This window comes from Apium graveolens, chromosome 4, assembly GCF_009905375.1.
Source record: "Apium graveolens cultivar Ventura chromosome 4, ASM990537v1, whole genome shotgun sequence".
Lineage (NCBI taxonomy): Eukaryota > Viridiplantae > Streptophyta > Magnoliopsida > Apiales > Apiaceae > Apium > Apium graveolens.
The window spans coordinates 8018794-8036434 of NC_133650.1; the positions used below are offsets into that span (position 1 = coordinate 8018794).

Here is a 17641-nt window from a genome sequence, read left to right on the forward strand (position 1 = left end):
CATGAATAATCCAATCAATTAAATTCTATAATAAAACTAATACCATAACAAGCAAATCAGGCTGATTTGTTATTTGATTTACTTCTCATTTTTTGTTATACCTTTTAATCAACGGTTAAATATTCCCAATCAATGATACAAATATTTAGATTAAAGTAATATATATTAATGGAGCACGGGTTATAAATTAAAATAAATCGTAAATATTATAATTCTTTACTCCCAATCGTAACATGAAATTAGAGAAAAAAATGACAAAAATAGCCTACTTTTAAATTTTTTTAACCAAAATAGCTATTCTGAAAAAAGTGGCCAATTTTAGCCGATTGAATACTCCACTGTCAGTTGGGTATCCCAATTTATATAAAAAATACTCCACTGGCAGTTGGATATCTCATATATGGAATACTCCACTAACAATTGGGTATCTCATATAAAATGAATACTCCACCTGTGTATCTCATCGGTTAAAGTTGGCCAACTTTTCAGAAATTGGTCCTTTTAATTTTGTGTAAAAATAGGCTAAATTTGTCCTTCACCCAAAATTAAGTTAAAATATTTTATGTTCTCATGATATATATTATTTTACTATCATTTACAAAACATCTTGGTTCTATGGTCTAGCGGTTAGGACATTGGACTCTGAATCCAGTAACCCGAGTTCAATTCTCGGTAGAACCTCTCTTTTTTCTCTTTTTTATTTCTTCACTTTTCTGCATCACCTACATCATTGCTGTTTACAATCCTAAGCTCGTTACTCTCTTACACTTCTTTTCCTAGAGATTCTTCATTAAGGTAATTTTTATTATTCTATCTTATAATTTTTACACTATGCACTGAAACTGTTTGATAAAATGTTCAAGTGAGTATTCACTTTTTTTGTTTGAGTTGAATCATAGTGTTCTCATTGCTTAGCTTATATGGTTAGTAGTTGTGTCGTACGGAATCACTTGCCTTTGCCATGGGCAGTTGTTAGTGTTGGACCAGTATGGTCGTGTGACTCCTTGTGTACTAGTACTTGTCGAATTCCATTGTTGACTGGCATTTTAAATTGATTTTAACGTAAATAAGCCCACACTTCCTACACGTTTATCGAAACACATAGGAGTTTTATGTAGGTGTCATGTGAGCAGTATAGGAACTTTGCATTCCGGGGCAGCACAATTGGGACAACAGTGATCAACTTGTCATATGTCATTTTGTGACAATTATGAAATATAATCTAGTGATTTTGTGTGTGTCTGTCCTGCCACGTGCAGTTACAGTGTTCTTTTGTCCATCCATAGGTTTCCTAAGATAGATGACAATTTTATTGCCAAAGATATAACTGGCTATGTGTATAACGTAACATCCGCGGTAGAACTGTTGGGCTTGGAAATATAATGTGGCCTTGTATTCCTCCTTACGACCATTTAGGAATATTAGGAATATTGAGCGGTCTGATTGGACCCGAGAGTTCACTACTTGATACTTTTATCATTTGTGATGTAGCAGCGCTGCTAAATTCATCTTTTTTAGCAACTAAGCATTCACAGGAGTTTCTTACTTTTGTTTCTAACGTTTATGTATAAGTAGTTAAGTAGTGTGTTAAACATATTAAATAAATGTGTAGGTATGCTAACCATCACATTCTATGGATCAGTGCCCAATATATATATGTTAGGGGGACTTTATAGTTACCGCATATAAAAGTGGAAGGTTCTTCGGAGGCTCGTGTTTGCATGTGACATGCTCCAACAAGAGTTGAATGTTTTGGTAATATATTACTCCCATGTCAAGCATTTCTTATCTATGTAGCCAATGCCTTTTGTATATAAATTGACATCTTTTGAATTAATTAATCCGTCTTGTAAACAGAGTTGAATATCATTAGACCAAACTGCTGTGACCAGTAACTGGAGAGAAACAAAACATAACTGGCACATGTGTAGTACCGAGATATCCTTGCTGCGTGTGTTATTTACTTAGCCTATGTACAATATTACAAACTTGCTCCACGACTCTTCCATAGAAACCTTGCGTTCTTCTTACTTTTTGTGTAGCTAAACTTTCAGAGCGTTTTTTTTGGCTTAAATACCTTTGGAGATTTTGTTTACAAGTAATTTAGCAATTTATAATCTGCTTATCTGTAGTCTCTCTAATTTTTCAGACTCATATCGACGGTTTAGGTTTCTTGTTTCCAGTATATGCAATGAGGATGCTACCATTGCGAAACATGTGTCTTAAATTGGAATAGTTTAAGAGTCTTGTTGTTCATTTATGTTCATGTAAATAAATATATATTATCTTAGATTCTATAATATTAGTTGATGTTTTTTTTTAATGTTTTTTTTCACGGAAAGGTTTTTTGCAGTGGCAATTGTATGACTGCTTTTGGAGTTACATTTTATCGTTATCATCATATAGCTTTTTCTCCTATTTTAGTTTTTCTTCACAAAAAATTGAGCAGTTTATAGTTAAAATGAGTACAACATCCGGTATCTCAACATTTTTGAAGAGTCTCACCTTAGTTATTAGAGTATTCTTCTAGCTTATATTGGAAAATAAGATGGAAGGAACCCTTGTTGGTTTCACGGTAGGTTAAAGCCAAATTGTACGTAAAAGCTCTTCAGTTTTAGGGTCACAGGTTTTAATAATCATATGAGTATGTATACCAGTCCTGGTCATCACTTGATTCAGAATACTGATATAAATACTTTAGTATTCACTGTTGAGATGATCACATGTTTTGAGACAGTTTGACTCTATCAAGCATTCATAGCAACCTGCTTAGGTCCGCATTAGTGTTGGTCCACTATCTCTAAATTATGATTTTTTTCGAATCAACTATAAATTATTTTACCATATAGCTTGGGAGAATTTCATTTATATGATGTCCATGTAATCAAACACCCGGTCCGCAAGATGGCAATAATATTTTGTATGTGATCTCACCCCTAAAATATTGATATATTTTAATTCAACTACGTTACTGTAACTTTGTGAAGTTCTAATTGAGTCCTTTTTTGTGATTGTTCATCTTTTGGGGTACGGGAGAGGTGCGTATAAATAATATGTATTATTTTTTGTATTTTATTTTTGTAAGAATTCCTTAAATCCGTGTCTTGTAAATGACTGATATTTATATATGTAAAATTGTACACTGTATTTATGCTGAGAACTGCAGGTTTGAGGGTTTTATTAAATAACGTATTGCCACTAATCTACTGCTAGAGTTTAATTTTTGACCTCATCACACATGCGGACTTGCGTTTTTTCCACTGCTCAACTAGACTCTACTTTATGTCTGTTGTGCTGTCAGTTGTGTGAATGAGAAGATTTTCAGGAAGAGTTTGTTATTACCCAATAAATTTGGTGGCAGTGATTTGATTTTTAGATTTGCGTTTACTTGTAGCTTATGTATGGATTAGAACTAAAGCTATTAATGTTATATTAGACGATACTAATTAACTGCTGCTCCCATCCTTAATTGGTAAATGATCATCCCCCAGGAGATGGAGAGAGTCATAACCCAATGCTGGATTTTAAAAATACACAAATGCACTTTAATGTTGATTCAACTTGCAACTTTGGTAAAATCATTCCCATTCCCAAATCCCATTTCCCTTTGTTCTCATTCCTATCAGCAATCCAAACACCCTCTTAGATACACTCATACACTGTAAATCAGTCAATATACAGGAAGTGTCAACATTGTAATTTCAATAAATCAGTCATTTTGTTTTGCTTCTTTTATATCTACAAAGTAAATTATCTTTTTGCAATCATCAGCTTTCCTAACTTCTTATTTGTTTTTTTAAGTCTTCTTCAGCTCTATAAGATATTAACCTTGTTTGTATCTTCTTCTAAAAAATGCCCAGCTGAATCAAACAGAACTAGTTTCTCTCATAAGCCTAATTATTTTTTGTTCTTTCTAGGAATGGACGTGGCAGATTGCTTTCTAGACGGCAACGCGGATGTGGTGGAGTTCTGTCCGCACGAATCATTTCAACACTTGCTAGCTGCCGCAACTTACACACTTGAAGAGGGTGATCACCCCAGTCGTTTAGGTAGCATTTCTTTATTTGATGTTAATGCTGATGCGGGTGGTGGTGGTTTTGACTTGATTCATAGAGTCGAAACTGCGGGTATCTTTGATATGAAATGGAATCCTGTTGGAGAAAATGTATTTCCTTTGCTTGCACACGCTGATGCGAATGGTCACTTAAGACTTCATCGTATTGAAAATGAGGGAGATGGAACAGTAGCTAATGGTGAGTCCAGTTGTCATTTTCTTTGTTTCTGGTTATTGATTTTAATGCTTTAATATATGGATAATAGATTTAGTTTTTGGTAGAGAAGTTTACAATACTCTATACTAAAGCATATAAATATTTATCATGGTTTTGACTAAGTACTATACCAGTTTAATACATCAAGGCACACCATAAAGTGAACTACTTCTGAAAAGCTTGAATAAAATGACTTGAACTAGTTGTGGTCATTACTATGTGAAATGTAATACATTGGTGAAAATTGACTTGACATATACATAAAATGATATTTTCCTGAAAAGTATATCGGAACATTTGTTGGATGCAGGTAATATAATGACAGAGGTGAACGCTGAAGAAATTAGTTCATCCATGTGCTTATGCTTGGACTGGAATCCCTTCGCAACATCCATCTCAGTGGGACTCTCCAATGGTTCAATTTCGGTTGTCTCATTTCTCGAATCTCAACTAGAGATAGTACAAGAATGGAAAGCACATGAATTTGAAGTCTGGGCTACTTGTTTTGATCATCACCAGCCAAATCTTGTGTACACTGGTTCAGATGACTGCAATTTCAGTGGTTGGGATTTACGGAGTTTGTCGGACTTGGCATTTCAGAATTCTAGAGCTCATAAGATGGGGGTATGTTGTATATCAAAGAGTCTCAATAACCCTCATATGTTACTTACTGGTAGCTACGATGAGTATCTAAGGATATGGGATGTTAGATCAATCTCAAAACCTGTAAATGAAACTTCAATCTGTTTAGGAGGAGTTTGGAGAATCAAACAACATCCTTTCGTACCAGGCATAGTCTTGGCAGCTTGTATGCACAATGGCTTTGCAGTCGTCAAAATTAATGGAGATGGAGCTGACGTAATTGAAACATACACTAAGCATGAATCCCTTGCATATGGAGCAGATTGGCAGAAAATAAGCACATCTCATGATGGCAAAAAGAAGAGTACTGCAGTAGCTACTTGCTCGTTTTATGATCGGTGCCTTAGGATATGGGTGCCAGAGAGCACTTTTGCTATATGATAATTCTTGTCTCTGGCGAAGGATCACACGAATCTTGCTGAGTGGAGCGTATTACTTGTATTTGGTGTTTTGTGGTCAAGTTAGTTGATGATTTTAATTTACATGAATGGAATTGCAGTTTTGACAACTCTTTATTGTTTATGCCAACTATAAAATGTTGTTTACTTTTGATATAACTTGTGTGTTGAAGATTGTACATATACTTTTACAATGGGAACTATAGTTTATGAGTTGTTTCTATTTATATTTGCAAAATATACATTTATTTTATCAACTTCTAATCAGAGGAGGAATCTTATTTCAGAAAAAAGAAACCAAGGAAGAGAAGTCCAACATAACGAGGGACCACATCTATTTTTCGGCATTCATTCTATTTTCCTGTAGCAAATTAAAGTTGTTAGGTAGAAGAACGTTTTATCTATTTTGTCCGGTAGCCAAACTTAGAGCATTTTCAACCATGTAGAACCCTGAGCTACTATAAATGAAAAATATAGAGATTTTGTAAAAAAAATCATCTCCAATGGTACATTCCCCTTATCTATAAATATAGCCAACCTCTTGATGTTGATTATATTTGTTTAACCACTACAAACTTGTAAAAAATCCGTAAAAGAAAATCTAATAATTTATTACCATATTGAAGTAATATATTTTATTTATAACATAAAATTTTAATAACATACCATTTTTAAAATATAGTTAACCAATATAGCTAATACCATCGAAGTACAATGTGTTGCAGATTCAACAAATTTTAACTGTTGTCTTACATGTCCGGTTTAGCCAACCAATTACAGCCAACACCATTGGAGATACTCTTATATTCTTTGTCCTATATTTGACAAACTGAGGTGATTGTAAAAGATAGAGGCTAAAATTGATAATGCAGCTTCATCTTTTCTGGTCAGTATTTTCTCTTTTTATTTGCGATGCATATATTTTTATGAACTTAATTCAATCATCATGGTATCAAAGCCTTCTTTCCTGCCTCTATACAAGATTCTCCTAGTTCTCTGATACTGTCAATCTTTTCTTTCTTAACAAACACCTTTCCTTATCATTAATCTTTCTACACTCTCATATCTACTTTTCTCTCTCTAGTCTCTATCTTAAAAACTCAAACTTTATTCTTCTTTACATCTGATCTGTGACTACAATGGGAACCCCTGCTAGACTATCCTATCAAGACATGCTAAACCCACTCTTTCTTCACCTCTCAGACAATGCTACATCTATTCAAGTAGAAAAGCTGCAAGGCTCAGCAGACTATAGATCTTGGAGTCTATCCATGGAAATAAACCTAGCCTCCAAACGCAAACTGGGTTTCGTGAATGGAACCATAACCAAGCCACAAGATGATGACACAAAGGCGGAAATGTGGGAAGCTTGTAACAACATGGTTATTGCCTGGATAACAGGTAATGTTTCTTCAACTGTTCGTCAATCTATAATGTTTATGAATAATGCATCTAAATTGTGGAAAAATTTGGAAAAGAGATTTACTTTGACAAATGGGTCGCGCAAATATAAGCTAAGCAAAGATCTTTATGAAGTTCGTCAACATACTGCCTCCATTAATGAATATTACACCACAATGAAAACATTGTGTGAAGAGGTTGACTCGATGAACCTTCTTCCTGCCATTCTTAACCCACTGATGAAATAAAAATCTTCTTGAGTAAAATAGAGGTGCAACAAGAGGAAGCTAGACTTTTTCAATTTTTGAATGGACTAAATGAAGTCTATGGTCCTCAACGTAGTCAGCTACTAATGTCTGCTACCTTGCCAAGTATTGAGCAAGCTGTCTCTGTCCTTCAGCAAAAAGAAGCACAAAGAAATCTGTTACATTCAGTCACTCCTGATCTCGAATTATCAGCTATGTACAGTAGGAGCACCCAACCTCACTCTTCTGATAATCAGAGGCCTGTACAATGCTCTGCTTGTAATGTCAAAGGCCACACCCGTAAGAGGTGTTGGACCGTAATTGGATACCCTCCATGGCATCCAAAACACAGATGCATCATCAATGCACCAAGAGGGCGTATTTGAATAATACTCCTTTGTCTAAATGGCCTTCAAAATCAGTACTCTCCAAGATGGCGGCTAATGCAACAACAACTTCAAACTCAACTAGTCCAGGCCTATCACCTCAGTAGCTCGAGCAGTTAACACAACCGGTGCCTCAATTACAGTTAAGCTCCACAAAGGCCCTAGAACCGGAGGATGATCTAGAGTTCCATTTTCTGGAATGATATCTTGTCATAACTCAACCACCCTGAATCATGAATGGATTCTGGACTCCGGTGCTTCGGACCACATGACGCCCCATATGACCTTTCTTCAAAATGTAGCTCCAACAAGTAACTCACCTCGTATTAATCTGCCAAATGGGGATACCACTGTAATATCACATACATGTACTGTCTCTTTACCTAATAGTTTAAACCTTATCGGTGTCTTGCGTGTTCCCAATTTTAAGCACAATTTATTGTCTGTTCAAAGGCTAATAAAGGATAATAATTGTCAAGTTCAATTTTTCTCAAACCATTGTTGCATTGTTGATGTTAGCTCTCATAAAGTGGTAGGAGTAGGTCTTGCTAGAGATGGTTTATATTATTATAGTCCACATAAACCATTAGTGCTTCCTGTACACTCTTTTACCCATCATACACAAGCATCAAATAAAAAATCTCAACATGTGTCACTTATTTCCAAAACCAGTGCTAATCTAAACCTCTGGCACCATAGACCGGGGCATGCGCCTATTGATAAAGTCAAACAGATCAGTAATCTTCCTAATTTTCTCAAACACTACTCAACTGTGTGTCTCACCTGTCCACTTGCTAGGTTCACTAAACTCTCATTTCCCAGTAGTAAATCACATGCTAAAGTAGCCTTTGACTTAGTGCATCTAGATATCTGGGGACCCTATAAAGAAAATACAAAAGGAACTTGTAGGTATTTCCTTACCTTGGTAGATGATCATACACGTTACACTTGGGTTTATCTATTGTCCAATAAGTCAGACTCCTTGAAGACGTTGAAAGCTTTCTACAACTACGTCAAGACTCATTTTGCTGCTTCTATTAAATCTATACAGTCTGACAATGGAATGGAGTTTGCGAATGCGTTGTGTAAGCAATTTTGTGCTAATAAAGACATTATCCATCAAACAAGCTGCTCCTATAGGCCACAACAAAACGCAAGAGTTGAAAGAAAGCATCGGTTTATTTTGGAAACAGCTCGTGCTTTGCGATTTCAAGCAAATTTGCCCCTGCACCTATAAGGCGATTGTGTTTTGACTGTTGTGCACCTGATTAACAGGTTACCCATTCCTTTGTTGAGTAACAAATCACCTTATGAGGCTTTGTATGCAGAACCTCCTGATTATGATAATCTCCGGGTATTTGGGTGTCTTGCCATTAGTTACATCCCAACTGTTTCTACTGACAAATTTGCAGCTCGGGGTATTCCTTGCGTGTTCTTAGGATATCCACCTACCAAGAAAGGCTATCGACTTCTAGACTTGAGCACAATGGTTGAATTTGTCTCAAGAGATGTCAAATTTCATGAAGAAATATTCCCCTTCTCACCGAATGCGGGTTTACATTATATGCAGCCTCTCCCTGTTCAAACTCAAAGTCTGCACATGTTTGATGAGAAATATATTTCTGATGAGTTCTCAAGACATCCATCCCCTGCAACCAGCAATGATTTACAAACCTCACAGCCATTTGTTTGTTAGTGTTTGTGCCCTAGAGATAACACTATGATATTTTAGTTTAAGACATTAGGATTATTAATGTTTATATTCTATCGATTATTCCCTTTATAATTTATTAATTCTTAATTTACTGCGATATAAATGTTAGATTAATAAATGTCCTTGGAATATGATATGCAATTCTATATCTCTAAGTACGTGACTTAGAAATGAGATTTTGAGAATAGTATCAATATTCCTAAAGGTCCCTAGTCGAGTATTATTATTAAGGGACAATAATAATGCATTAAGACTGGTGTGTTTGTTGAATGATGATCACATCTCATTGATCATAGGTATGATGATACTAAAGTCAAAAACACAGGTAGATGTATATGTACATGGTGCTGGACAGACCCAATGTGAGATTCTACATGTCTGTTGTGTCATAAGTAATTCTCACAGTGATAATGATGTAATGGTCCTTAGACCCGAAGTCATTATAATTCTATATGAGAATTAATATACATTGATTCCATTAAAAGTTATCCTTGACCGAGTAATGATAAAAGTGGACATTGGGTCTATTATGAATCGTATGAGAATTATGAATGATCTAGATGGGATTTAACCCTCCTATTTTAGGAGTGATATTATTGGCCTCTTGTGTGAGCTAGACTATGAAATGCGTGGCCACGCTCAAATATTGATTTGATATGATAGTCTACTCATTGATCAAGGAAACTTGGATTAAACTATGATGAGGATGACACATTACATGCCTCTAGTTTAATCTATAATATTTGGTTAAAGCGATTATATTATATTGTACATTATTCACGAAAGGTTTAATCGATCACCGATTCAATTATTATTACTTGGGTAGCAATGATGTATTACCAGATGCCGCTCATTGTTTACGATTTTAAATTAGATTTAAAATTCGTTGTCAACGTAATAATAACCTATAGGGTCACACACTAAGAATGCTTGAAGGATTATTTAATTTAAATTGGATTTAAATTATATTAAAGTAATTCGAATTATGTATAATATTAATTAAGTATGACTTAATTAATTAGATAAATATTGATATTCGAATTTACTAATATTAATTATGAAATTCATTTGTTAAATAATTAAGTGTGACTTAATTATTATACAAATAGGAATTTCGAATTAATAATAACTCCTAATTAGTTAAGAGTTATAATTCTTATTATACTCTCTATATAATATCTCTTGTGTGGCTGATTTTGAGTGCAAGACTTTTACTAAAACCCTAGCCACCAAGAGAGAAGATGGAGAGAGCAAGAAGAAACGAGTTTGTGCTAGTACACATCCAATCCATGAGTTCAAGCATTCGTGTGGATACCGATAGAGCGTAGATCGCGAGAGCGGGATGCGTGGTGATTGAACAAACTTTGGATCTCCATTAGTCAACCATTAGGTAAAGCTTCTTAAGGTAAACAATCTGATCTACGAATTAAATATATATTTTTCGCATGGATCCTGCGGCGGGTTTCGAAAATTATGATTTTTACGTTTTTTAATTACTGTTTCCGTTGCGTTTATGTGCTCGAAATCCTTCACTGTTCACAATGACATACAAGATGACATTGTTGTTGTTCGACGATATACAAGAGCTCATCGACCTCCACAGTGGCAACAAGATTATGTTACTAACTATTCTGCACAACCAGCGGCCAGCATTGCAGATTTGTCAATCAATACATCTTTTAACTGCTTCCTTGCTATTGTCACCACAACAAAGGATCCCGTTCATTTTAAGGAAGCGGTCCAACAACATCAATGAGTGTCATCTATGAATGATGAATTAGAAGCTCTTGAACGAAATGACACCTGGACTGTAACTGAACTCCCACAAGGCAAAACAACAATTGGATGCAAATGGTTATTTAAAACAAATTTTAACCCGGATGGTAGCATTGAACGACATAAATATCATCTTGTCATCTTGGGTTGCAGACAAAAATATGGAGAGGATTACACATAATTATTTGCACCTGTTGCCAAAATGACAACAGTACGAACCATATTGGTTGTTGCTGCCATAGAAGACTGGTACGCTTTCCATATGGACGTATCCAACACCTTTCTACATGGCGAGCTCCTCGAAGATGTATACATGAAAATGCCACCTGGATATACCCATCTTGGGTGTAGAATCTCTCTGAATGATGCAGACAAAGGTATCTCTAAATCTAACTTAGTTTGCAAGTTACTTTAAGCTCTATACGGCCTTAAACATGCCCCTCGTTTATGGTTTTCAAAACTATCTTTAACCCTTCTCAGCCTTGATTTTAAACAGTCAAAATCTTACTACAGCCTTTTCTTAAAGCAAACACCTACCACTACTCTTGTTGTACTTGTTTACGTCGATGATCTGTTGATTTGTGGCTCTCACATGGCTGATATTTCTCACCTTAAACAAATGCTTTCTGCCCAATTTCATATGAAAGACCTCGGGCCTATCAGCTATTTTTTAGGTCTTGAGGTATACAGATCAATCTCTGACTTTTTTATATCACAGAAAAATACACCCTCGATCTTCTCACAGAACATGGCTTAATTATAAACCTCTTTCACTCCCTATGGACTCTCACCTCAAACTTACACCAACTACTGGAGACCCACTTCCCAACCCTATCCCTTATCAACACTTACTTGGCCAGCTCATATATTTGACAATAACCCGCCCTGATATAGCATTCACAATCCACACGCTCAGTCAATATATGAATGCCCCTACAACAACACACCTTCAAGCTGCAAAATGCCTCCTTCGATACCTTGCTGGATCATCTTCACAGGGCATCTTACTAGCCTCCTCTAGTGATGCTCACCTTACTTCCTACTACGACAGCGACTGAGCTAGCTGTCTTGCCACCAGGAAATCTACTACAGGTTATTGCATATTTCTGGGCACATCACCTATATTATGGAAGTCGAAGAAACAGAGTGTGGTGGATCGCTCATCCGCTGAGGAGGAATACCGTGCAATGGCCATGACCACTTGCAAAGTCACATGGTTATCCATCCTTCTCAAAGACCTGGGCTTCAAAAATCTGCCATCTACACAACTTAAGTGTGATAATAAAGCAGCATTGGCCATAACTTCTAATCCTGTACAACATGAGCGTGGAAATAGACTGCCATTTTGTCCGCGATCAGATCAAAGATGGTGTCATCCAACCCTCTCATGTTTCCTCTTCTGACCAAATAGCTGATATACTTACCAAGATCCTCCCAGTTCAACAACACCGTCATCTTCTTCGCAAGATTGGAGCTTCAGCTTTGCCATCATCTCCAACTTGAGGGGGAGTAATAAGGGAACACATCTATTTTCCAAGCTGTCATTCTATTTTCCTATAGCAAATTAAGGTTGTTAGGTAGAGGAACGTTTTATTTATTTTGTCCAGTAGCCAAACTTATGTTCTCTGTCTTATATAAACAAACTGAGGTGATTGTAAAAGACAGAGGCTAAAAATGATAATGCAGATTCATCTCTTCTGGCTCACTATTTTCTCTCTTGATTTGCGATGCATATAATTATGAACTTGATTCAATCATTACAACAGACTCCTACAGACTCTTAGTATAATAGTTAAATATATTATAAAATATTAGCTCCTAGCAATTTAAGATAGTGATAAGTATATTTATTTTTAACAATACTTCTTATTCTTATTACCTATTTAATAATTTGTAATTAAAAATGCATTTCATCAACAAAAATGCAATAAATAAAAGAAAGAAAGAGATAATGGTCGAATTAATTTATTGAAAATAATAGTTAAGGAATCCATAAAATGAGGGTACCGTTCCTTAAAAATAAGTAAGGAAATGTTGATTTTAGTGATTTAAGGAAGATTTAGTAGATTGTTGGAGCACCGAATTTTTTTCATTCCTTCAGTTTTAGTTTTAGTTTAGGAACTTAGATAGCTAGAATGTTGGACTGCTTTTAATAATATTAGCACTTTGATGTGATATTCCTGTATTTTTATTAGTATTTGTTTAGTAATTAGTGTAATATCTATGTATTTTTATTATTATGCTTAGATATATTATTTGATACTAGCCTATTACTCGACACATGTCATTTTATAATTTATTTAACTTAATATTAACATTAATAATTATGTTTTCTTTTTTTCAAAATTTGTTTATATTAGAACTATATAAAAGAAATTTAAACATTTTTTTTCAGAATTCAGGCCCTTTTTTTGCATTCTGCTATTTTATTATGTTGAACTGGTTAGTGATTATTATGTTGCTGACTTTATGATCTTTTATCATGTTTGCTTTTATTTTTTAATTGTACTTGGTGTAAACATTATCTTGCTTGTTATGGGATTTGTGGTGTTTTTTTATTATGTATGAAATATTTGGTGTTTCCTACATGGCATAAAAGTTTTGTTTACTATTTTGAGTTAGCTAACTCCACTAAAATTTACATATTCTTTAAAATCTATATTAATTAATGAATAATTCAATTATGATAAGATAGAAATACTTTTATTATCTTATTGACACCAGTTATTTATGGCTTAAATTAGAGTTCAATATTTTTACTAATGTAACATAAATTGAAATGAACTTTCGAAGTTCGACGTAGTAAATTTAGATTCATTGCACAATTAAGCGAAGTCCATTTACGACACTGCCACCACTTAAAGAGAGGCCTTATAAAATTGTAATTCAGTTTTCAGAATAGCCAATAGCCCTTGATCTATTTGATTTACCTCTCCTTTCGTTCTTTCCATTGCAATAAAATCTACGAGGTTTACCATGTTTCTCTTTTAATAATCTGATTTTGGATTTACTTCTCCTTAAATTACTCCCTTGACTGACTCGTTTATTGGGAATTTCTTTCAAAACCTCGTTTGGTCCTATTAAAAAGTATAAGATCCTGTAAAATTATTAAAAAGGGCATATGCATGGATCTAGGATTTGCTTTCTATTAAGGAAATGTAAGAATTTCAACATAAATATAACAAGAAGTGTTACAAATGTGGGTGATGAAGACGAGACAGTATATGAGGTAACAGTTGATGCTCCTGAACATATCAAGGTGCAAGTGATACCACACACACTACATTTTACAAAGGAGTGTGAGTGTGAGAAGCTAAGTTATGATGTGAATTTCTCGACAAAATATTCTTTTGAGAGTGAGGTTTTTGGTTGGGATCACTTGGAGCAATGACAAGTACAGAATGCGGAGTTCTTTTGTTTTGAGCCTATGATAGGTCCAGTAACCGATCTGGATCATATGATGTACGGCTTCTATGTTTAATTTTATAAATAAGATGTTGAAGATTTAGTTTATGCCTCAGCTGCAACTCACAAGTATCGTCCATAAGGATCACTAATGAGTAGCGATGGATCCTCCTATCTTAAAATTACCAGTCTTAGAAGAAGCTACACCGTATGATTTTGGAGCAGGGGAAGTGAAGTAGTGAACATAGAACAAGTAATGAATCCTGGGCTAATTTATGAGACTACTACCAGTGATTATTATGGCTTTCTTTGCAATTTGGGATATAATCTGTCAACAATCAAGCTTCTTGCAAAGAATGTTCCAGAAGGATTTTATTGTCAAAGAATGCAAATACTGAGTTGATCTATAGTATGAATTATCCATCAATCGCCATCACTTGGAGCAATGACAAGTCCAGAGTGACGCATATAAGTTTTTTTAAGAGACGTATATGACAATTTTTGTACTCGTTAACACTATATTTTAATAATATTACAAAAAATTGACATAATGCTAATAATCAAATCCGAACCTAATGTTAGTGACTAATAAAAATATGAACCCAACATTAGTGAGTAAAAGAAAAAAAATTATAGTTGAATGATAAGTTTCTAAAGACACGATAAGTTGGTTGTCGAAAAAATCTATTTTCCCATTAAGACATGATAACATAAAGTTTGATAAAAATGGAAATGTGGTCGAGAATAAAACCAAAAATCCATAGGACATTCTGAAATCTGAATTGAAGACGAAATCCATGAGGAGTCGCGTATCTTGGAACTTAACACATAAACCAAATAAGCTGTGCACCTGTGCAACTTCTTGGTTGAGTCATTATGGCCCTTCCGTTTCTTCCTCTTGATCATCATTCTTTCCATTTTTGCAATGTAAAGGCCGTAGTATGAGCAGAACAACGCTCTATCCTAATGTATTCGTCTTTGGTGCTGTTATCAACTAGAACAAGGCTCTCCGCAAAAGAATCTATTCCCCATAAAGCTCTTCTCTCCTCTAAAGTTTCAAATCCCTGTCGAAATTTCAATTCTGTCAACTGATTAGTCACGAGGTTGAACAACCTAAACTCATATGAATCGCAGGTCCTCAAAATAATTTTACCATCATCTATGAACCCCAATGGATAGCTATTTTCAGTATCAATGCAGAACCTCTTCTCCCACATAAGCATTCCGCTCAATGTCCACATAACCAACTCAGTAGAAACTAGTCCACTCTCGCAATATTCCAAGAGGGCTAGGGAATCTCCATACAATTTCATAACAAAACTCGTATCCGCCTTAAAATGTTTTGGTAAATCAACTACTTGAATTCTCTCATAAACGATGTCAAAACACACAACTTGATAAGGTTCTTCTTTCAGAAAATATGCAACACCATTCACTAACATGGCATTCGGATAGTGCATGTAATTGTCATAATCTTCACCATAGTGAATGCTATCCAGAAGATTTAAAGTTAAAAAATCCCATGCATCCTTGCTCAGACTATAAATACAAACAACATATCTATCCCGATAACGAGCAATCTTAATTACCTTGTAATCATCATCGTGATAGCCAAAAGCCAGACTATACGCAACCCCTCTGCTGGTTTTATATAGATGCGAGTCCCGAATTTTTTTTCCTCTTCTGGCAATAGGATTCCATAAATATATAGTACTTTTCAAACGCAAATGTCCATCAGATAAACATAACAACCCATCACATATTCCATAAATCTTTAAAAAAGAGCTCTCGTATTGTTCAAGACCAGTATCTGAAAATATTGGTATATAACACCCCATATGGTTCATAGTTTCAATATCATAACATGTTTGAGTTCCGTCGATATTATATGCCGAGTAAAAATCATCATACTCAAATAATATGTATTTTTTTGTGTTCGAGGAGCTTTTCTTATGAGCGAGATAGGAATAAGCAAAAGATGCGCTACTGAAAATGTTATTCCAAGATTTGCATACACATTTGAATCGCAATATAGACTTGACGGGTAGGTTTAAGAAAATCTGAAAACATAATTCTTTGGGCACGTACCTCTTCATCGATGCAGAATAGTTGAGATAGGTTTTTAGGATTGTAGAATGTGTTTATGTAGACAAAAGATTCACGGGCCTCTTGAGAACTATAATTTAGCCCAGAAATATTGTAGTTTAAATTTGGGGATATTATCCGTATCCGAAATAAAACGGATATTATCCGTATTCGAATCCGATAATTACGGATACGGATACGAATATGTATCCGATAATATCCGAATCCGAATAAATATATTTTATATTTTATATATTTAAATAATTCAAAAATATATTATATTAGGGTGCCCTTCCACAGCCACATGTGATAGTAACCACCTGCCGCATTGTTATATTGCGGGAGTATAGCCGCTTTGTTTCAATGCGGGCTCCGCAATATTACATTGCAGGAGTACATTGCGGGAGTACTACAGCTTTGACTCAATGCTCCTATTGCAATGTTTCATTGCTGCAAATAATTTAATTTTATTTTTATATAATTGTAAAATAATAGATAATAAATATATAAATAATTTTAATTGATGCATAAATTCTTAATATATTTATTATTTGGTTGTTATATTTTTATTTTGTATTTATATATTTCTATTAATAAATTCTTTATTTAAACAAACTATTACTTAAAATTGGCGAAATTACAGAATAACCACCGCTGCCACAATGACCCATTGCTACTTCCACAATGAGCCATTGCGGCAGACGAGACCCGAGTTTAACCCGTTTCTTCCTGAAATCCCTAATTTCATAATATCAAAAACCTAATTCTCCCACTCTAGGCGATTTCAGGCGATTTCAAAGCATTTCTCAGGCGATTCAGCTACTCAGGTATGATACATGCTTATACACACACATATACACACACAGTCACATATTACCGCAATGGGTCATTGCTGCTTCCACCTTTTTTATAGATTGTTTTTAGGGCTGTTAAGTGATAAAGATGTTTGAGTGTAAGATGAGATGATCACATTGTCGCAATTCTATTAGGTTGTAAGCCTCGTAATGACTCATTGACCCATCATTATTAATCTTAGATTGACCATCATTCTTATTATTGTTGTTTGGTTTGACAGAGTTTCAATATGTTCTTGTTTTGCTGCTTTGAGGTAATGCTCTCAACCTGTTTGATAAAATGCCCCACAGAAAATCTCTCTTGTTAAACACTCTTTGCATTTCTTCTTACAACTTAGAATTAAAACTAATATTATGGTTTCAGAAACAACAAAGACATAGTAAAAACTAGTTAAGAATGTTTGTTATTACAGTTGAAGAAGACACACTTGAGATCAAGCTTCATGAAGCTATGATCCGACCCG

General features: G+C 34.7%; 3 protein-coding genes and 1 non-coding gene across 6 annotated transcripts; 3 read left to right on the forward strand and 1 right to left on the reverse strand.

Moving 5' to 3' along the window:
• Positions 1-609: 609 nt before the first annotated feature.
• On the forward strand, positions 610-681 carry TRNAQ-CUG (transfer RNA glutamine (anticodon CUG)). The gene has a single exon. It is a non-coding gene; the product is annotated as a tRNA-Gln (tRNA).
• Positions 630-5544, forward strand: LOC141717657 (uncharacterized). Of its 3 annotated transcripts, none has more exons than XM_074519826.1 (4): positions 630-795; positions 1613-1755; positions 3918-4253; positions 4582-5544. In XM_074519826.1, the coding sequence occupies exons 3-4, from the start codon at positions 3920-3922 to the stop codon at positions 5292-5294; spliced, it is 1047 nt and encodes a 348-aa protein (XP_074375927.1). In that variant the 5' UTR covers positions 630-795; positions 1613-1755; positions 3918-3919; the 3' UTR covers positions 5295-5544. The 3 variants fall into 3 exon arrangements, with proteins under 3 accessions (XP_074375927.1, XP_074375926.1, XP_074375928.1); XM_074519825.1 differs by having other exon boundaries at positions 1643-1755; XM_074519827.1 differs by lacking the exon at positions 1613-1755.
• A 906-nt stretch (positions 5545-6450) lies between these two features.
• On the forward strand, positions 6451-6960 carry LOC141718265 (uncharacterized). The gene has a single exon (XM_074520649.1). It carries the CDS (start codon positions 6451-6453, stop codon positions 6958-6960), a length of 510 nt encoding a protein of 169 aa, XP_074376750.1.
• An 8183-nt stretch (positions 6961-15143) lies between these two features.
• LOC141718267 (F-box/kelch-repeat protein At3g06240-like) lies at positions 15144-17016 on the reverse strand. The gene is made up of 2 exons (XM_074520652.1): positions 16965-17016; positions 15144-16048 (listed from the first exon to the last, which is right to left on the reverse strand). The coding sequence occupies exons 1-2, from the start codon at positions 17014-17016 to the stop codon at positions 15144-15146; spliced, it is 957 nt and encodes a 318-aa protein (XP_074376753.1).
• Positions 17017-17641: the final 625 nt, after the last annotated feature.

Coding starts and splice junctions, on each gene's coding strand:
- LOC141717657 (XM_074519826.1), top strand. CDS start 3,920: ATGGACGTGGCAGATTGCTTTCTAGACGGCAACGCGGATGTGGTGGAG. Junction 4,254..4,581: donor AGATGGAACAGTAGCTAATG/GTGAGTCCAGTT, acceptor TGTTGGATGCAG/GTAATATAATGACAGAGGTG.
- LOC141718265 (XM_074520649.1), top strand. CDS start 6,451: ATGGGAACCCCTGCTAGACTATCCTATCAAGACATGCTAAACCCACTC.
- LOC141718267 (XM_074520652.1), bottom strand. CDS start 17,016: ATGGCTCATTGTGGAAGTAGCAATGGGTCATTGTGGCAGCGGTGGTTA. Junction 16,049..16,964: donor GTGGCAGCGGTGGTTATTCT/GTAATTTCGCCA, acceptor CAATATTTTCAG/ATACTGGTCTTGAACAATAC.